The sequence below is a fragment of the Nannobrachium achirus genome, assembly GCF_963921795.1.
Source record: "Nannobrachium achirus genome assembly, chromosome: 5".
NCBI classification, from domain to species: domain Eukaryota; kingdom Metazoa; phylum Chordata; class Actinopteri; order Myctophiformes; family Myctophidae; genus Nannobrachium; species Nannobrachium achirus.
The window spans coordinates 42224883-42246694 of NC_137814.1; the positions used below are offsets into that span (position 1 = coordinate 42224883).

The 21812-nt window shown below is 41.6% G+C and overlaps 2 protein-coding genes across 2 annotated transcripts; one reads left to right on the forward strand and one right to left on the reverse strand.

Annotated features, from left to right (window-relative positions):
* Positions 1-246: 246 nt before the first annotated feature.
* LOC308284583 (myosin heavy chain, fast skeletal muscle-like) lies at positions 247-17781 on the forward strand (the record flags this gene model as incomplete). The annotated part of the gene is made up of 39 exons (XM_080725245.1): positions 247-453; positions 648-791; positions 1040-1196; positions 1348-1375; positions 1468-1585; positions 1735-1827; positions 1919-1982; positions 2070-2168; positions 2255-2358; positions 2508-2646; positions 2881-2999; positions 4680-4829; positions 4910-5080; positions 5922-6225; positions 7406-7470; positions 7798-7885; positions 8063-8180; positions 8283-8406; positions 8504-8640; positions 8732-8987; positions 9371-9613; positions 9815-9991; positions 10080-10225; positions 10351-10441; positions 10682-11071; positions 11294-11420; positions 11560-11678; positions 11770-11966; positions 12136-12319; positions 12415-12580; positions 12925-13049; positions 13490-13798; positions 13915-14118; positions 14226-14351; positions 14521-14691; positions 15269-15373; positions 15475-15570; positions 17527-17655; positions 17761-17781. 39 exons carry the CDS (start codon positions 247-249, stop codon positions 17779-17781), a joined length of 5811 nt encoding a protein of 1936 aa, XP_080581371.1.
* Positions 17782-19532: 1751 nt separating this feature from the next.
* LOC308284743 (phosphoglycerate mutase 1-like) lies at positions 19533-20297 on the reverse strand (the record flags this gene model as incomplete). The annotated part of the gene is made up of 1 exon (XM_080725471.1): positions 19533-20297. The coding sequence occupies one exon, from the start codon at positions 20295-20297 to the stop codon at positions 19533-19535; it is 765 nt and encodes a 254-aa protein (XP_080581597.1).
* Positions 20298-21812: the final 1515 nt, after the last annotated feature.

The following is a 21812-nucleotide window of genomic DNA, read 5'->3' on the forward strand; positions in this document are numbered from 1 at the left end:
TCTTACAAATAAAACCTTTCTATTTCTCCTTCTCCTTCTTCTAAATCCCCCCCCCCCCCCCCCCCCGCACTTAGGGATTGCACTAAAGGTTCCAACTGCGTAGAGGGGAAAAGTGAGTGTCCATAATTCTTCTATTAAACTAACATACAAGACTAGTCCTAAAAAGTCCAACAGTTCTCTGTTCAGATCTCAAGCCATCAAAGGCATCAACGTCTTCTATTTTTCTGTCTACAGAAAGCCGCCACCATGAGTACGGACGCGGAGATGGAGCAATATGGCAAGGCCGCCATTTACCTCCGTAAGCCAGAGAGGGAGAGGATTGCGGCCCAGGCTTCACCCTTTGATGCCAAAACGGCAGTATATGTGGCTGATGTTAAGGAGCTGTATCTGAAGGGTAAAATTCTGAAGAAGGACGGTGCTAAAATCACTGTGGAACTGCTCGACACCAAGGAGGTAGGTAGAGGGTACAGTACTTAAGTAAATGTTCTTAGTTACTTTCCACCACTGGTAGGTAGTGGTGTATCTAAAATAAAATAGTGGCACGGTACCACTGTAATCTCAATACATTCTGAAGGTGTGTGTGTGTGTGTGTGTGTGTGTGTGTGTGTGTGTGTGTGTGTGTTTTATTTTATTTTTATTTTTTTCAGGAAAGAACTGTAAAAGAGGCCGATGTGACCCCTATGAATCCTCCCAAGTATGACAAAATTGAGGACATGGCCATGATGACCCACCTCACTGAAGCCACTGTCCTGTATAACCTCAAAGAGCGTTATGCAGCGTGGATGATCTATGTAAGATGTTCTACCTGCTGACTCAGTACTGAGAACAGTATAGTATTCTGCTCTGAGCTGTCAATAGAGAAAAGGAAAAAAGAGTAAAATCTTCAAGATAAATGGGGTGTAATACTAATCCTCCCTGTTGCCATTTGGAACTTGTGTCTGTAATCCCCCAGCCCTAGTGATCCGTTGTCCCAGATAATGAGACATGCTCACTGCTATGTTGTATGTTGCTATAATGTTCTCTCTCTCATCCCCTTCAGACCTACTCTGGCTTGTTCTGTGCCACTGTGAACCCCTACAAGTGGCTCCCAGTGTACGACCAGGAGGTTGTAAATGCCTACAGAGGCAAGAAGCGTGTGGAGGCTCCACCCCACATTTTCTCTGTCTCTGACAACGCCTATCAGTTCATGCTGATGGGTACGTACTGCTCAGTACCATGTAAACAATATAAATAACTATCAGTTCATGCTGATGGGTTCGTACTGCTCAGGACAATGTAAAACATATATAACTAATAATGAAATTGTTTTGTGCTGAACTAAAAGTACATTTCCTTTACATTTTACAGATAAAGAGAATCAGTCTGTCTTGATCACGTAAGTTTCTCATCTACGAGGCATTTAAAAAAAGAACATTGTAATCGATTCACTAATGTAACATTTCTCTGAATGTATGCATTTATAACCAGTGGAGAATCCGGTGCTGGGAAGACTGTGAACACCAAGCGTGTCATCCAGTACTTTGCGACAGCAGCCACTTCTAGTGGAGAGAAATCGGATAAACCGGCCGGTGCAGGCAAAATCAAGGTACACTTATATGTACAGGTTTTAAACTTTAACAAAGTACACATTTTCAACATGAAGAATGTATATGTTTAATAATAATAATAATTTAGCAATTACATTTTTAATAATTATGACCAAATTCTAAATTTGTGATGTCTAAAACATGCTAGGGGTCACTGGAGGATCAGATTATTGCAGCCAATCCCTTGCTGGAGTCCTATGGTAATGCCAAGACTGTGAGGAATGACAACTCCTCTCGCTTTGTAAGTGTAAAATAAATATGAGAAATGATGCAATCATTTCACAATGTAGAGGGTTTTTTATTTATTTTCACAAATTGTGCTCATGAAATAGGGTAAATTCATCAGAATCCACTTCAACAATAGTGGTAAACTGTCCAGCGCTGATATTGAGACATGTAAGTAGGAAATTCCCATATTATGATAAATGATGCGTGCCCTAATTTTTAGAGGAAAGGATTTTGAGTTATGAACGACTCTTATAGATCTGCTGGAGAAGTCCAGAGTGACCTTCCAGCTTCCTGCTGAAAGAGGCTACCACATCTTCTACCAACTGATGACCAACCACCTACCTGGGATTGTTGGTGAGTTGAATGACTGATGATGCAATGATAACATAAAGTAATGAATAGAAAACTAATTTTCACCCTTTTCTTTAACCCTGTTTAAGAGATGTGTCTGATCACCAACAACCCCTATGACTTCCCATTGTGCAGCATGGGTCAGATCACTGTGGCCAGCATTGATGACAAAGTCGAGCTTGAGGCCACTGATGTCAGTAAACATATCTTTTATAATAGGTTTCTAATATCCAGTTATATTATATTATATATTCAGTGTACAGTCAGTTGCTCGCAATGCATATATTTCTACTTTGATATTTGTTAATGTAATGTTTCAATGTCTCAATATTTTGAATACAGGACGCTATCGACATCCTGGGTTTCACTAATGAGGAGAAAGCGTACATCTTCAAGTTTACAGGTGCAGTGATGCATCATGGGGTCTTGAAGTTCAAACAGAAGCAGCGAGAGGAGCAGGCTGAACCAGACAGCACAGAGGGTATTTATATTATTATTATTGAAATTATTATTATTGCTGTTGTTATTATTGTGTACTATTATTAGCATTGTCATCAGCCAAGGCATGAAAATAACTAATAATAGTTATCATTATGAGTTTGTATTTTCACATATTCTACATTGATGGCACAGAGGGTGAGCTGCATCTTCAGCCAAGGAATGAAAACAATATATGTTTTCATATAATATTCTACATTTCTATGACTTGTTTTAGTGGCTGACAAGATTGCCTACCTGCTGGGTCTGAACTCTGCAGAGATGCTGAAGGCTTATTGCTACCCCAGAGTGAAGGTCGGAAACGAGTATGTCACTAAGGGACAGACCGTGCCACAGGTGAATACGATTATGTTATGATAACACTTTATTGTCTGTATGCAATACATACAGTAAACACATATGACATAACATATAAAATAAAAAATACATACATAAAAACATAAAGACAAAAGGATAAACTCCTGATTAAGCCTCAAAGTCGACTGATAGACCTCTTCAGTAGCAACCTATATTCTCCTTACAAAACATTGCTAGCGTTTGAAGTGATATTCCTTGCCAACCTTATAACGCCTTTGAAGTGGTTGTCCAACAATCTTTAAACAAATTTGTTGCACCAGTTGTGACTTTACTCAAAGGATGTCTTTTTGAGAGACAGCCGCTGATACGAACGACCTACGGCCTGGTCGCGACCTAGGCCACGACCTGGAGGTCGTAGGTCCCGGTTCTGGAGGTCGTAGTTCGCGGTACATACTTGTTAGGTCGCGGCCGGTCTAGTTTCGCGACCCCCGGCCGTGGTTGCGCCACCTCGGTCGTCCCCGGGCCGTCTTTTTGCAGAATATTCTAGAGCAGCAGCGCTATTCAACCTTTTGAAGCTTGTGATTGGCTGAACCGGAGGTAGGAAGCGCTCCATTGTAGTCACTTGGACCGCGCGAGGTGCACCAAAACCTATCCTTAACCCTAACCCCAACTCTAACTCTAACCCTAACCTTAACCCTAACCCCAACTCTAACCCTAACCCTAACCCTAACCCTAACCCTAACCCTAACCTGCCGACACTGAGTAGCTAACCTGCCGACGCTGTTGAAAACGAGCGCTCCTTCCCTTAGCAAGCGTAGAGTTTCTAAACTCGCGTCCCTTCCCTTAGCAAGCGTAGAGTTTCGATCGCGGCGCTCCTTCCCTTAGCAAGCGTAGAGTTTCTAAACTCGCGTCCCTTCCCTTAGCAAGCGTAGAGTTTCGATCGCGGACTTCCCAGGTCGCTGAATTACGACCGAGATCGCGCAAAACCTCCAGAACCGGGACCTACGACCTCCAAGTCGTGGCCTAAGTCGCGACCAGGCCGTAGGTCGTTTGTATCAGCGGCTCTTGCTGGTCTTTTTTCAATAGTCCCTGGGTGCCAATGACGTCTTTGACATCTTTTGAAAAAAGAAAAAAATCTTAGAGAGAGACCATGTGTGTTTGTGTGTGTGGCACCGCTACCTTGGAGCGATTTTGCCCTCTGGCATCCTATGAGTTAAGGCAAAGATAAACATCCATACTAGGTGGTACTACAGTACTGACAAACACTAATAATAACATGTAAAAAGAAGAATCTGTCAAGCACCAAAAGACGGCGAAGGAAATAGATAGTTTTCTTTCTATCTTCTTTTTCAATTTGTCAAAAGATTTTGACAAAGGATGGTCTATTACAACTCCTAGGTATGTATACGAACATACTGTACCTGGTTGATCTGTTCACTATGAATAGTAATGGGGGATCTGTGTATTCTCTAGTGGTGCACCGAAAACAATCTCTCCTGTCTTTTCTGTGTGTGTGTTAATGATTAGAGTATTGTTATCACTCCACTCAACCACCCTATTTACTCTGGTGGTTGGTGCAGTCCAGGATCACTGTAACTATCAAAGAGAGAAATCAAAACTGTATCATCAGAGTACTTTAGAGTGTATTGGTCTGGTTTGTCAGTGTAAGAGATGTAATAACCATTCACACCCCCACTACTAACTTTCCCATTTCCTTAGGTAATGAACTCAGTTGGTGCCTTGGCCAAGTCTATCTATGAGAAGATGTTCTTGTGGATGGTCATCAGGATCAATGAGATGCTGGACACCAAGCAGCAGAGAAACTACTACATTGGTGTGCTGGACATCGCTGGTTTTGAAATCTTTGATGTAAGCATGGACTTGTTGACAAATTACTTTCTGACACAATGACTTAAAGAGATTGGCGCTAATGATATTTCCACTCACAGTTCAACACCCTGGAGCAGCTGTGCATCAACTTCACCAATGAGAAACTGCAACAGTTTTTCAACCACACCATGTTTGTTCTGGAGCAAGAGGAATATAAAAAAGAAGGAATTCCCTGGGATACCATTGACTTCGGCATGGACCTGGCAGTCTGCATTGAGCTCATTGAGAAGGTATACAATTCTTCTTATATTATTATACATTATCATGGACTTTGCTATATCTGCATTGAGCTCATTGAGAAGGTATACTATTCTTCTTATATTATTATACATTATCATGGACTTGGCTTTATCTGCATTGAGCTCATTGAGAAGGTATACAATTCTTCTTATATTATTATACATTATCATGGACTTGGCTTTATCTGCATTGAGCTCATTGAGAAGGTATACAATTCTTCTTATATTATTATACATTATCATGGACCTGGCAGTCTGCATTGAGCTCATTGAGAAGGTATACAATTCTTCATATATTATTATACATTATCATGGACTTGGCTACATCTGCATTGAGCTCATTGAGAAGGTATATACTATTATTATTAGTGTGGTTGCCACACTATTGTTATCAGCTTGAGTTTAGGGAGTAACATTTAGCCAATGAGGAACCAGCATTCTCGTGACCTTTATGCAGCTTCCTCATTGGCTAAATGTTACGTGTGACGTATGGTGACGTATGCCCACAACATCAAAAGCAGTTTTTGTTGCTTCGTCATTGGTTAAAAGTGTATCCAGAACTACCATAGGATTGGTCAAGCTTCACATGACATTTCTGCTGCTTCCTCATTGGCTAAAAATTACTCTATATAAAATACAAATAAAATACAATATAAAATACAAAAACAACAACCACACTTGCAATATCCCAGAATAAGTGTGTTTCCCATTCATTGACTTTAATGGGAAGATACAAAAACAGCAACCACACTTGCAATTCCTAGAATTTAAAGTTTCCACGATGTTAATATATTGTTTTTGGTGATTTATCTCTTTTGTCTCCTTCACAAAGCCCTTGGGCATCTTCTCCATCCTTGAAGAGGAGTGCATGTTCCCGAAGGCTTCAGACAAAACCTTCTGTGAAAAGTTGCACGGAACGCATCTTGGAAAGTGTAAAGCCTTTGAGAAGCCTAAACCGGCCAAGGGCAAGGGTGAGGCCCACTTCTCCCTGGTCCACTATGCTGGAACTGTGGACTACAGCATCACAGGCTGGCTGGAGAAGAACAAGGACCCGCTCAACGACTCTGTGGTGCAGCTTTACCAGAAGTCTTCAGTGAAGCTGCTGTCTGTGTTCTACCCTGCTCCTGAGCCTGAAGGTATGTTTATTAATATAATATAATATAATATAATATAATATAATATAATATAATATAATATAATACAATACAATACAATACAATATAATATAATATAATATAATATAATATAATATAATATAATATAATATAATATAATATAATATAATATAATACAATACAATACAATACAATACAATATAATATAATATAATATAATATAATATAATACCTGAAGGTATGTTTATTAATACTAGATTTTTAGGCCGCTACGTGGAATTCAAACCTAGTCCTATGTTGCACTGATGAGAACAATGGTCACCAAAGTATGGCCATTTGATGTGTTAATAAGCAATAACACTACTACTGCCTGACGAGAAAGCCTGTACACGGAAGTAGGAAGGAAAAACAAAAACATGCTGGGGATTGGAGTTATGGCTGTTAAAACCCCAGCTAATAGAGGGTATGCACGTCCACTGGGACCCGCCCCCCCAATCTAGACTGAGTGGCAAAACATTGAGCAGCATGGAGCATTGGAGTTTAGAAGTGCTAGTTGCAAATCACTCAACAGCCCTGCATGCCACCTGTTTCTAAATTGCACATAATGCAGGAGGCAGCAGGATGTTGTGTTGTTGAAAACAAGTGCTTCCAAACTCTGACACTTGAAAAACTTTAAACCTGCACAGAATGTCTTGACAGAAAGTAGCTCATAACATGCCTATGGTGGATTTTTATGGAACAAAAACGTTGCAGATAGAAAGAGGATAATTCAAGCTTTCAGTAAAGCCGCAATGTTGGTGAGTTAACTTTGTTTAATACAATCAGATAGGACTTTTCTGTTTGGATGTATGGGCTGTCAATGGCAGAAATGAGCTTTTTGCCACTCAGTAGGCGTGTTCCCAGACTTCCCACATAACGTCCAGCAACAGTGATGTCACACGCATACCCTCTATTGGAAAGCAGAGGGGGCGGGACTTAAGAAATTACAGCCCGTCCAATGAGACCACCTACCAATTTTGAAGCATTTAGCGTACTGTGAACTGGAGTTATGCTGCTTAAACCCCAGCCAATAGGAGCAAAGAGACTGGGCTGAAGGTATTGTTATATTATTATACCATACACAGCCAGAATCTGACAAGAATGGAGGCATTTTCATTCTGTATAACTAATGATAACTCTTGATTCTAACAAATATAAACAGTGGCGGGAGCCAAGGGAGCCAAGAAGAAGGGTGGTTCTATGCAGACTGTGTCTAGTGCTTTCAGGGTAAGAATATGTATTCATTATTAACAACTTTATATTCCTGTAAGAATTAAGCATTATTGTTATTATCATCAACATTATATGATGATTCATCTTTTCATGTTGGAATTAAACCATTTCTGTATCACATGTTGTGAGCTTGAGCTTGTACATCAGCTATCTTTGAATGGCTGAAGTTAAAATTAGGACTCAAGTGGTTTAAATTTATACAAATCGAAATCTGTAAAGTAATTGGTATCTAAAGAGTTCAAATAATTGTAGTAGAAGAAAAAGTGCAATATTGTATGAAATTTTACTAAAAGCCTAAATGTCTCTTTTATGTCTAAACAGGCCAACTTGGGCGTGCTGATGACCAACCTGAGGAGCACTCATCCTCACTTTGTGCGTTGCCTGATTCCCAACGAGTCCAAGACTCCAGGTAAACACATTATTATCTTAACTATTAATCTACCAAATGTCTGTCTGTCTGTCTGTCTGTCTGTCTGTCTGTCTGTCTGTCTGTCTGTCTGTCTGTCTGTCTGTCTGTCTGTCTGTCTGATATGTCCGTATGGCGTCGCCGCTTTGTCCTGATAATAATGAAGCAACATCTTTACAGGGCTGATGGAGAACTTCCTGGTCATCCACCAGCTGAGGTGTAACGGTGTGCTGGAGGGCATCAGGATTTGTAGAAAGGGCTTCCCCAGCAGAATCCCATATGCTGACTTCAAGCAGAGGTAGCAATTCTTTTTTCCGGCAGCTTTATAGTTCCACACCTATTAACGGAAAATGACCCACTTTTACAAAACTCAAAATGACCATGAACGTTTATAAAACAGGTACAAAGTACTGAATGCTGCCGCATGTCCCGAAGGTGCGTTCATGGACAACAAGAAAGCCTCTGAGAAGCTGCTTGGGTCCATTGACATCCCTCAGGATGAGTACAAGTTTGGACACACCAAGGTAAACACACTGAATCTGGTTTAAAGTTATTATTGAGAGAGGACTAAAAGTTGGCTTTGCAGTGGATTATTGACATGGTCTGTAACATCCTATGCAGGTGTTCTTCAAAGCTGGTCTACTGGGTACGCTGGAGGAAATGCGAGATGAAAAGCTGGCTATTCTGGTCACCCTGACTCAGGCTCTGGGCAGAGGATACGTCATGCGGAAGGAGTTTGTCAAGATGATGGCAAGGAGGTACTTTGAAAACATCATTTAATGTGATATTTGTTACAATTTCTTAAGTACACGTTTTTAAATGACCTGTAAATAAACCATTATCCCACAGAGAAGCCCTTTTCGCCATCCAGTTCAACGTGCGCTCATTCTGCAATGTGAAACACTGGCCATGGATGAAGCTGTACTACAAGATCAAGCCTCTTCTGCAGAGTGCTGAAACTGAGAAGGAGCTTGCCAACATGAAGGAGAACTATGAGAAGATGAAGGTTGATCTGGCGAACGCCCTGGCCTCCAAGAAGTCACTGGAGGAAAAGCTGGTCGCTATTGTGCAGGAGAAGAATAACCTGGCACATGCAGCTGCATCAGTAGGTTTTTGATTGATTGAATACTCTGTTTGTGACACCATGTACCGTATGTAGTGGAATACCTCTAGATTGAATACTCTATTTGTCAGAAATACAGCAGACATTAAGGCTAAAAGGATAACACAAAAAAGGTCCTGGGGACTGGTTTCCCTTTTGGTCCTATGGTATATTTCTCTATGGAAGTTTAGTTTTGTAGCTCAAATCATATTATAATCTTATCTTGAACCTTTTCTCTTATCTTATCTAATTTGTTCATCCTAAACAAAATGCTGATGTATAGTGAGTTTGTGCACAGAGCTAAGCTCGATTGGCAGAGCTGTCGCGGCCAGGACTTTTCCCTGGGTCACTACACTGACCTTTTTCTTTTCTTTTTTGATCACAAGGGAGACGAGGCTCTGAACGATGCTGAGGAGAGATGTGAGGGTCTCATTAAAAGTAAGATCCAGTTGGAGGCAAAGCTCAAAGAGACGTCAGAGAGACTGGAGGACGAGGAGGAGGTGAATGCAGAGCTGACCGCCAAGAAGAGGAAGCTGGAAGATGAATGCTCTGAGCTCAAGAAGGACATCGACGACCTGGAGCTCACCTTGGCCAAAGTGGAGAAAGAGAAACACGCCACTGAAAACAAGGTTCACGATTATACACTATGATCATACACTCTATGATTATACACTATGATCATACACTCTATGATTATACACTATGATTATACACTATGATTATACACTCTATGATTATACACTATGATTATACAATCTATTATTGTTCTGACACCACATTACTCATAGGTGGTGATTGTTTCTAATACAAGTTCTGTTGTGCTTGTTCAGGTGAAGAACCTGACCGAGGAGATGTCCTCTCAGGAGGAAGGTCTTGCTAAGCTGACCAAGGAGAAGAAGGCCCTCCAAGAGGCCCATCAGCAGACCCTGGATGACCTGCAGGCAGAGGAAGACAAAGTCAACACTCTGACCAAGGCCAAGACCAAGCTGGAGCAGCAAGTTGACGACGTGAGTTAATGAAGTGAAACGGGTGTTTTGAACACATTTATACACGTTTATTGTTGTACTGGAATGTTGTACTGTTATTATTGTGCAGTTGGAGGGTTCTCTGGAGCAAGAGAAGAAGCTCCGCATGGACCTGGAGAGAGCCAAGAGAAAGCTGGAGGGTGATCTGAAACTGGCCCAGGAATCCATCATGGATCTGGAGAATGACAAGCAGCAGTCAGACGAGAAGATAAAGAAGTAATGTGGAACACAATATGACAATAATATTAATACTTCATATTAATAATTAATAATTAATATGAATATGAAATGACATGGAGAAAACGAACCTGCAGTAAAATATCATGTACTGTGTTCTACAGGAAGGACTTTGAAATAAGCCAGTTTCTGAGTAAGATTGAGGATGAACAGTCCTTGGGGGCTCAGCTGCAGAAGAAGATCAAAGAACTCCAGGTATTTAACATTTCTTTCAAATTTAAAGTTGGATTGGTTAAAATACCACCATTTTGACAGCTGAAAGTGAGTCAGTAGACTCTTTGAGTCTCCTTCCCAGATAGACTCCGCCGGTCATCAAATTATGAAATGATCCTATTCTGACATGCCCAAACTAGGGACACAAAGGTTCAAGTGGTTAAATCGTTTGAGTAAATCATGATTTTCACATGTTATTCTGATATCACTCATTTTGAAAAGGCTCGTATTGAAGAACTGGAGGAAGAGATCGAGGCTGAGCGCGCCGCTCGTGCCAAGGTTGAGAAGCAGAGAGCTGACCTCTCCAGGGAACTGGAGGAGATCAGTGAGAGGCTGGAGGAGGCCGGAGGAGCCACTGCTGCTCAGATCGATATGAATAAGAAGCGTGAGGCTGAGTTCCAGAAGCTGCGCCGTGACCTCGAAGAGTCCACCCTGCAGCACGAGTCCACGGCTTCTGCTCTCCGTAAGAAGCAGGCCGACAGCGTTGCAGAGCTGGGCGAGCAGATCGACAACCTCCAGCGTGTCAAGCAAAAACTTGAAAAGGAGAAAAGTGAATACAAGATGGAGATTGATGACCTGTCCAGTAACATGGAAGCTGTTGCTAAGGCAAAGGTAGGAATGTCTTGATAATTCTTGAGACAATACTAAAGAAAAAAAGAGGGCATTGATTGATGATCCCAATTCTGACACCAATTGTCGCGTTTTGTTTCTAAAAAAAGTACTCAATTGACAATTGAGAGAAATTTGTAGAATATTAAACTACCATAAAAAGGAACGTGGCATAATATGTAGGTCACACAGTCATTAATTGAATATGTCTGTGTTAATTAACAGGGAAATCTTGAGAAGATGTGCCGCACCCTTGAGGACCAACTCAGTGAAATCAAGTCCAAGAGTGATGAGAATGTTCGCCAGTTAAATGACATTGGAGCTCAGAGAGCAAGACTGTTAACGGAAAATGGTAAATGTTCTTGTAAATGGTACTGAATTTCATATTTAGAGATGACGATTTGATTAACAGTTATCCCAAGTCTTTTAAGAATATGTATCCAACAAAGATGATATAACTTCTTTAAAATAATATTTCAATTTCTAACAAGGTGAGTTTGGTCGTCAACTTGAAGAGAAAGAAGCTCTTGTCTCACAGCTCACCAGAGGCAAGCAGGCCTTCGTCCAACAGATTGAGGAGTTGAAGAGACACGTTGAAGAGGAGGTCAAGGTGAGAAGCATTTATTTTAAACAAACATGCCTTTTATTATATGTAATTATTATATTCAATTAACATTATTTGGGCGATTTTCTTTTGTCAGGCAAAGAATGCCCTTGCTCATGCTGTGCAATCAGCTCGCCATGACTGTGACCTTCTGAGGGAGCAGTTTGAGGAAGAGCAGGAGGCCAAGGCAGAGCTCCAGCGTGGAATGTCCAAGGCCAACGGTGAGGTGTCTCAGTGGAGGGCCAAGTATGAGACTGATGCTGTCCAACGCACTGAGGAGCTGGAGGAAGCTAAGTAAGTCATCAGAGTCTTACACTGTCAAGTACCACTCTATTATGATCAGTGTTTTACACTATCAGGTACCTCTCTCTATACAGTGATCAGTGTTTTACACTATGAGGTGCCAATCTTTATTCAAAATATTACCCACAATGATTTGATTCCATTCAAAACTGACCAACAGGAAGAAGCTGGCCCAGCGTCTTCAGGAAGCTGAGGAGAATATTGAGGCTGTGAACTCCAAGTGCGCCTCTCTGGAGAAAACCAAACAGAGACTCCAGGGTGAAGTGGAAGACCTCATGATCGATGTGGAGAGAGCCAATGGTTTGGCTGCCAACCTTGACAAGAAGCAGAGGAACTTCGATAAGGTGCATTTGACATACAGTAGACTATTTTAAAATGTAATGATTTTAGCTTCCATAAGGTGGGGTAAATTACACATGTCATTTAAATGGTGTTGCAGGTCCTGGCAGAATGGAAGCAGAAATACGAAGAGGCTCAGGCAGAGCTGGAGGGAGCTCAGAAAGAGACTCGTTCTCTCAGCACTGAGGTGTTTAAGATGAAGAATTCCTATGAGGAGTCTCTGGACCAACTGGAGACCATGAAGCGTGAGAACAAGAACCTGCAACGTAAGTATTTCTCTGTAATGCTTTCAATGTCAGTTTTGCTTCAATGTTTTTTCCAACTTGTTTTGAGCCACGGCCGGGTCAAAATGGGTCCTCATTTTAATCAGTTTACCTCAAAGTTGGGTTCATGTGAGTTTAATACTTGAAGTAGAATAGAATCAATATTCTAAATCTCTCAATTGTCAAATGAGTGGTTTGTTTAGAAACAAAACTTTACAATTGGTGTAAGAAGTGGGATCAATCACTGGCCATCAATCAATGTATTTAGAGTTCAAGATCAATTATGGATTAGGCTACACCCACTTTAGTCAAATGCATTTCTGATTTCTGATTTTCAATCAATGCAGAGGAGATCTCAGACCTGACTGAACAGCTTGGTGAGACTGGAAAGACCATCCATGAGCTGGAGAAGAACAAAAAACAAGTGGAGACAGAGAAGGCAGAGATCCAGACAGCCTTGGAGGAAGCTGAGGTAAAACTCTGAGGTTCCAGATGAAGAATGCAATAAACCCTCTATGCACAGCAGCCATATTGGCAAGATTTCAAGGACCCCCATATCTCTGCAGTCTAATGGAATCAAATGGACCTGTAAGGGTCCATTTGGAACCCCCAGTAGGAACCATGAGCTCCCCATAGTACACTTTGAGACCCACCGGTGTAGCAGAGTGTTTCCTGTGAGCCAACATGCACATTATCAGCACCCTGACTGTTTGACAAAATGCAACAGAGCCTTCATTAGTATCATTGGTAACACCTATGAAGGAAGAGGCCTTTTTCAATATGGCTGCTGTGCATAGAGCCTATTGTCACTATGACTATATTATTATGTTTTTCAATAAGATTCAAAAGGTGGAGTAGCGCATATTACATTCGTAGGTCCATAGTAGTTTTTGATCCTGTGTTACATTTTAGGCTACTCTGGAGCACGAAGAGTCCAAGATTCTTCGTGTCCAGCTGGAGCTCAACCAGATCAAGGGCGAGGTGGACAGGAAGCTGGCGGAGAAGGATGAAGAGATGGAGCAGATCAAGAGGAACAGCCAGAGGGTGATTGAGTCCATGCAGAGCACTCTGGACTCTGAGGTCAGGAGCAGGAACGATGCCCTGAGAATCAAGAAGAAGATGGAGGGAGACCTGAACGAGATGGAGGTTCAGCTGAGCCACGCCAACCGCCAGGCTGCTGAGGCCCAGAAGCAACTCAGAAATGTCCAGGGACAGCTCAAGGTGCAAAACGTAGTAGCTGTAGAAACACATTATCCAAACAGAGCAACTGCTTTAAGCAAGTCACATTCTGACTCTGTTTCTCTCAATGTGACCACCTCAAATGTGATTTGTTGTAGGATGCCCAACTGCACCTTGACGACGCTCTCAGAGCCCAAGACGAACTGAAGGAGCAAGCTGCCATGGTGGAGCGTAGGAACGGCCTCATGGTGGCAGAGATCGAAGAGCTGAGAGTGGCTCTGGAACAGACAGAGAGAGGCCGCAAAGTGGCTGAGCAAGAACTGGTGGATGTTAGTGAACGTGCTGGACTGTTGCACTCTCAGGTAAGTCAATTAAACATTTTTCAATATTTATTCAGAATAAAACAATACTCACACAGCAGTCCTTTACAGTTACTTACTGTACATTGTTCAACAAATCTTTATTTTAGAACACAAGCCTTTTGAACACCAAGAAGAAATTGGAGTCTGACCTGATCCAGGTCCAAGGTGAAGTGGATGACAGTGTTCAAGAAGCAAGGAATGCTGAGGAGAAGGCCAAGAAAGCCATTACTGATGTAAGTTAGGATGTGTCGTAGCCTTATCTATTAGATATCCTCATATCATACTTTATAACGTCTCTGTCGGGTGGAAACCTTATGTCCAAAACATGTTACTTTTCAGGATTCAAATAAAAAAAATAGCAACGACATTAACACACAATACGATACAAAACTGTCATTCCAGGCTGCTATGATGGCTGAGGAGCTGAAGAAGGAGCAGGACACCAGTTCTCACCTGGAGAGGATGAAGAAGAACCTGGAAGTCACAGTGAAAGACCTGCAGCATCGTCTGGATGAGGCTGAGAACCTGGCCATGAAGGGAGGCAAGAAGCAGCTCCAGAAACTGGAGCAGAGGGTAAGATGTAGTTCACTTCAACATGGCTTGTACAGTTTAGAGTCAGTGGTGGAAAGTAACTAAGTACATTTACTCAGTTATTGTACTGTAAAAAAAATTGGTTTACTTAATTTCCACTACTTTTACTTCTACTCCAATACTGTACATCTCGGATCCAAACCCCACTACCTTTATTTGAAAACTTTAATTACTAGTTATTAATTATTATTACGAAACATACATTAACCGATTCAACCCACCATACATGTTGTCCAATTGAAAATTGCCGATCTACAAGCTCACAATGCGTTGTGGTGCGACGCATTTGTATATCTGCTATTTTCAACAGATTTTTTATACATTTGAAAACTTGAAATGGGGACATTCTGCATAGTGAGTTATATTTTGGTACTTTAGGTATATTTTGAAGCCAATACTTTTGGACTTTTACTCAAAGTACATTTTGAATTCTGGACTTTTACTTGAGTATTTCTACATTGCAGTATTGATACATTTACAGTACTTTTTCCACCACTGGTTATAGTCGTAGATGATGAAATAAGAAGAAATAACATAATTGCATAATTCAATTGTGAAGGTGCGTGAACTGGAGGGCGAGGTGGACGCTGCAACGAGAGCCGGAGCAGACGCTATTAAAGGTGTCCGCAAGTACGAGAGGAGAGTGAAGGAGCTGACGTACCAGGTACTGTATAGCAGCTTCACTTTAATGACTATCATCCCATTGACAACATGAATAGATTGTATGAACATACAACTAATGTTATACATTCACTGTGACTTTAGACTGAAGAGGACAAGAAGAATCTTGCCAAGCTTCAGGATCTGGTGGACAAACTGCAGATGAAGGTCAAAGGCTACAAGAGACAGGCTGAGGATGCGGTAAGAAGAATGTTGTGTTTTCTACTTTTCTTAATTAATGTGGTAGCTACAGTACATAGGGGGAAATCTCGCTATTTCTACGTCCCATTATTTCGACAACGGGCGTCGGCAGGTTAGCTACTCACCAGCGTCAGGGTTACTGAGGTTAGGGTTTGGGTTAGGTTTAGGTATAGAGGTTAACATTCACCACCGTAGGCGGGTTAGCTAATCACCAGCGTCGGCAGGTTAGCATTTCACCAGGTTAACATTCACCCACGTCAAAATACTGGGACGTAGAACAAATGTTATGTCGAAATGTCGTCATGCTCCCGCTATATAGATGCCATAGCCAACCACACTAAGGAATCATAGGAATTGTTTTCTTAAACACTTAAAGTTATACCATGTAACTTTTTTTATAAAACAAATCTTAAAATTGTCCTAACTGTTAAATCTAAAAAGTTTTAGAACCCCCACTCCGTTAATTTCAGCTTCTAAAGCCTTCTCTTTATATGTTTTCTATGAGCCGTGAGGGGGGAGAATTTCGCAGCAAAATGACGTCATCTGCATCATGTGTATACGTTGGCCAATCATATCGCCGATCATAAACACATGGTACACTACCGGCCAATCACAGGCTCATCTTGCTGACTTCTCAGGAAGTAGCTTGCCTCAACATAACAACAACATACTCGGGTGAAGGAGTGTGTTTCTCCGGAATGCCTGAACGAAAAACGGCCGAAAGACGCGGACGCGACCGCAGTTTACTATACAGCTCTGACCACTAGTTGAGCAACTTACACAGTATAGCTTTAATATACTGTATATGCTTTGTTGACTGGGGTCCCCCAGGGCTCTATACCAGATTTGCTCCTCTTTTCCCTCTAAACCAAATCTCTCCACCGAACATATCTACAAGCTCCTGGCGCATTCTACGTTTGTAGATCAGCTTTATTTTAGCTGAATGTCTGCATATTATGGCATGCCCAGAATAGGGATTCTTGGGTTCCAGTCAGATCAGTTATGTAGGCTATAATGCTTGTATGATCACTCACTGAGTGACATGTGGATATGACTGTGTTCTTCACTGTCTACTTAGACACAATAAAAATACTCTCCACAGTACACAAATCCCTAGATTAACGTGGCACATACCATAGAGCCACGCTGCACATGCGGGTTATGTGTGGACGCTATTAACATGGCTGCCATTACCCAGCTGCCATGCATTGAGACATTTCTGCCTGGGTGCCGATCAGCAAATAGGAACTCAGCCATGAATTATGATCATGATGACAATGCTGAATGATGACAACATGCCAGGACTGCAAGGGCCCAAGACACTCATGAACATGCAACACATGTTCATGCATTATTAGCTGCAGGGGTGTCGCACCAAATCCTGTGCCCCCGGGGACGAATTAGTATGTATTATTTTGTGCTTTAACTATTGAAAAATAGCACATATGCAAGCTCACAGCGCGGCACAGAGTGCCGTGCTGCGAGCTTGTAGATCTGCTATTTTTGGAAAATCGTGATTTTCTTTGTCAGTGGTGCTCAGACTATTTCATGTGAAGGACCCCCAAAATTATATGTATTTGGCCACAGACCCCATCTAAAAATATTTAGTTCCAGGGACCCCCAGAAGAAAATACAATATATCACCTCAAAAGATACATATAATCAAAGATTTGCACACATTTTCACAACTTTTTCAAAAATAGCAGATCTACAAGCTTGCAGCACGGCACTCGGTGCTGCGCTGTGAGCTTGTATATCTGCTATTTTTCAATAGCTAAAGTATCTAAAATAATTAAGGCCCCTCCGCCTTGGGCCCTAGTAACTCAGTCCCCCCCCTTTGTGACGCCCCTGATTTGCTGCAACCACACTTTTCCTGAAATTGTCTTGTCTGAACTCTTATTGGAAGATGCTCTTTTCGAGTGTTCAGGCTTTGAACTATTCTCTATCATATTGTAGGAGGAAGCAGCCAACTCTCACCTGACCAAGTGCAGAAAGATTCAGCATGAGCTGGAGGAGGCTGAAGAGCGTGCTGACATCGCTGAATCCCAGGTCAACAAGATGAGAGCTAAGAGTCGTGATACCAAGGTAAATACATAATGCAATATGCAAACCGTGTTGGTTATCATTAACTGAGATTTAACTGAAGATTTGTGTTGAATATACTCTAAATGTATTCGTCTTTTTTCACAGGGAAAAGAGGCTGCTGAATAGTTTCTTCAATCCAAGAAGTCATCCAAAAACGTCATAAAATATGACGCATTATATTCAATAAAGCATTATAAAACTATTATTTCGTTAATTTTTCTCAGCCAGGCCGAAGGCTGGGCCAGGAGATTATGTTTTCACTTTTCACCCATCTGTCTGTGTGTCTGGGAGCTAGTCTCGCAAACATCTAGCCCTAATCAACATTCAGCAGCACCAAATGTCATGTGCATGCGTGCAACACATACTGTACGAACACCAGATGGACAGTTACATAGCTACCAACCAGATACAGTTGTAACTTTCTTGTAACATGCAATGTACTGTAGCTAATGCATAGGAACCATTTTTAATTTTATATATCAAGTCATATTGCTTGTGAACCTGAATTGTACACTAAGGCAGATATTTTGTCTATTTGTTCATTTGATTATATACCAACATGTGATCGCTATGAATTGAAGTCACGTTACAATGTAACATGGACTACACCAGCATTAGCATAGGTTTCCTAAGAAATATATGATGAATATTGCCCAAGTTAGGTAGTTGAATTATTTTCTCTGGAATGCCAAATCCCAACTAATTTTTGGATAATATATATGCGAATTGGACAGTCCTTAGAGCCAGATGTAATCATTGTAGTATGATACAAATTGTTAACAAACAAATAGAGAAGCTACAGTATCATCAAGTCATCTGTTTACAATTACTTGTGTGTGATTTAAAAACTTTCACCTTTCAAAAGGTTGACAGCTGACACTAGTATACAAATGGAATCGTTAGGGTTCATTTGGTTCCATTTGTATAGTTACAGACTTGTATGGGTCAATTTAGACCACCATAAAGGATCATACATATATGAAAATCGCCTTTGCACCGCTCACTTTGCACGGGTGCGTTTCTTTTTTTTTTAAATGAATGCCTTTTTACTACACCGTCACACAAAAGCATCTAGTAGCAGATCTGCAAGCTCGAAACGCAGTACAAAACTACACTAGCTTGTAGATCTGCTGCTTTTGCTATTTTGGGATTTGAATCCTGAAAAGTAACAGCTTTGGACATATGAGGTAAGTGTTCATACAAGGGAAAAATATTGAGGCAAAAAAAGCAATTGCTCCTACTTGCTAGTTGCTGCAGTTTGTAAATTGTCACAAAGTTCCACCAATCAAATCCAATATTACATAGCTAGCTATATAGACCTTTATTGAAGGGGGGAATTCAGTTTTCAATGCAGTACTGCAGTAATGAAACACAGGAAACACTATACAATAGGAGAAAAATAATAGCAATAAAAAAGTAAGAACCGACAGGGATAAGAACTAGAAAGAATGCAATTGGAAAGTGCAAGTGTGGCTGCAGAGGTGACTATACTTCTGCAGCAAGCTAACTGTCATGTGAAGCTCGACCAATACTTGAACTAGCACCACTACCAAATGTCTCTATGAGTTCCCTATTGCCTATTGATTCAAGGTAAAAACCCATTCACAAATAAGGTTTATCTAGAATAATGTTTCCCCATGACTACAGTGTGTTGGACTGTTGGGCAACTACAGTAATAAAGTACTAGGAAACATGAGATTAAGGTATATTACATCCTCACGTGTATGTGTGGTACAGCGGAAACAGACACATTTGGCGACAATAGGCAAGCACATTTAGTAATTAATAGGGTTTATATAATGAATAATGGAACAGTACATGTGATAGTGATCTGCACTATTGCAGGAATCCCTCTGCACACATAGTGTCCGATGTGTCTATTTCTTGGCCTTCCCCTGGGCAGCCACAGCCCCCATAGCTTTCTTGACGGCCTCCTCATCGCCCAGGAATTGCAAGGGTCCCACAGGCTTCAGGTTCCTGTCCAGCTCATACAGGATGGGGATGCCTGTTGGCAGCTCTAGCTCCATGATGGCCTCCTCTGACAGACCCTCAAGGTGCTTGATGATGCCACGGAGACTGTTGCCGTGGGCAACGATCAGAACCCTCTTGCCATCTTTGATCTGAGGGACGATCTCCTGGTTCCAGAAAGGCAGTGCCCGGGCGATGGTGTCCTTCAGACTCTCACAGGTTGGAAGCTGGTCGTCGGTCAGGTCACCATAGCGACGGTCCTTGCTTATGTTGTTATAGAAGTCATGCTCCTCATCCATGGATGGGGGCGGGACGTCGAAGGATCGCCTCCAGATCTTGACCTGGGCCTCTCCGTGCTTGGCTGCTGTCTCTGCCTTGTTTAGCCCAGTCAGGCCACCGTAGTGGCGCTCGTTGAGTCGCCAGGTACGATGGACAGGCAGCCACATCTGGTCAATGCCCTCCAGAACAAGCCACAGTGTCCGAATGGCCCGCTTGAGCACAGAAGTATAGCAGATGTCGAAATCATAACCAGCTTCTTTCAAGGCCTGTCCTGCCCTCCTTGCCTCTTCCACCCCAGTTCCACTGAGGTCTGCATCGAACCATCCACAAAAGCGGTTGTCCTGATTCCAGCAGCTCTCCCCATGATGGATCAGAACAAACGTGTACGTGGCCATAGTCTGACCAACACCCCCTGCTTCAGGGAATGTTAAGGTGACAGGCTCCTTAACCATATATGAAAAGAATAAAGGGACTAAATAATAACAGTGTAAGTTTCAAGTGTGGTACGTTACACTTACTGTATATAGCCTACAGCTGCTGGCTACAGAGATGACGTGACCTAATGATGACGTAGTAGGCACTCATGCCTTATTAGTGCTTCCTGTACCCATTATCAGAGTAGAGCTTGAAGCCAGTCTAATGTCAATCACCTATTACACCACAGTTGTGTAGTTACTTGCACCAGCAGAGTGCGGTGTTCGGTGCTGTCTGTATGAGGGAGCTGTGTTCTCGGTGACGTTACCACCAACCAACAAGTGTCGTCACATACATTATGATGTCACTAATGATGATGACATGAGTTAGCTAGACCAATGAAACACTTCGATTCTGTTGCTTTGTCCATGATGTCATAGTCACAGAGGCACCCGATTGGTTCACCCTGATTTAGAACGCGTTTAGGCCAGAGAAAATACGTCATAAAAAACAATGTCATAGACACGGAGGCACCCGATTGGTTCACCATTTAGGCCATGTATTAGATGAATATCACTGATAAGCGATAAAATAACCACACTTTTAGACAGACTGTGGATAATTTCACAAGTTATAAATGACAGGCAGCTAATACAAGTTTAAAATACAAATGAACAGACTTTAAAAAACTAAAATATTCATCTTCTGGCCTCTTCTCGCCTCTCTGGAGAACGACTCTCTGTAGCTCTACTTATTTTGGAAAAGATAAGTATCCACACGCTTCCCCTCTGCTCCAAGGCTCCACCATGGTCACCTAGCTTGTCCTTTGGTTTCCTCTCCCAGTAACTACCACAGATATAAAGAGCTAGATGCCTCGTTCGCCTCTATAGTTAATTGGAGCGATGTGCAGTCCGGACTTCCTGGAAAAACTAAGGGAACGCTGTCAGTCAAAGTACTATATACCATCTATTGTGATGTAGACATGACATCATGTACATGATTGAATAGAATTGGTTTATATTGATGATGTATATTGTGAATGTTAACCTAGTGATTGTGAATGCTAACTTGTCGATGCTGATAAATGCTGACTTGGTGATTGTGAATACTAAACTGCTAGTGTTGAAATTGGCTAATTTATTGTTAGAACAGCTAGCTATTGATTGATCATGGCCACACACACACACACACACACACACACACACACACACACACACACACACACACACACACACACACACACACACACATTAACCATATTTATATGTAATGTGTGTAATAATAAAGATATTATTTAATATCTTCAATTTAAAAGGGAAAAGCATTTATGATTATTTAAAGAAAAGGCTTGAAAATCGAAGTCCACAGTATATCATACTCCCTAAATATTTTATTAATTATTAATTCATTTATTAGTGAATACATTTTCCGCTTTGACTTGAATGGGGAAAATTCAAATGGTAAGACGAAATTCACATCACGGCAACCACACTTGC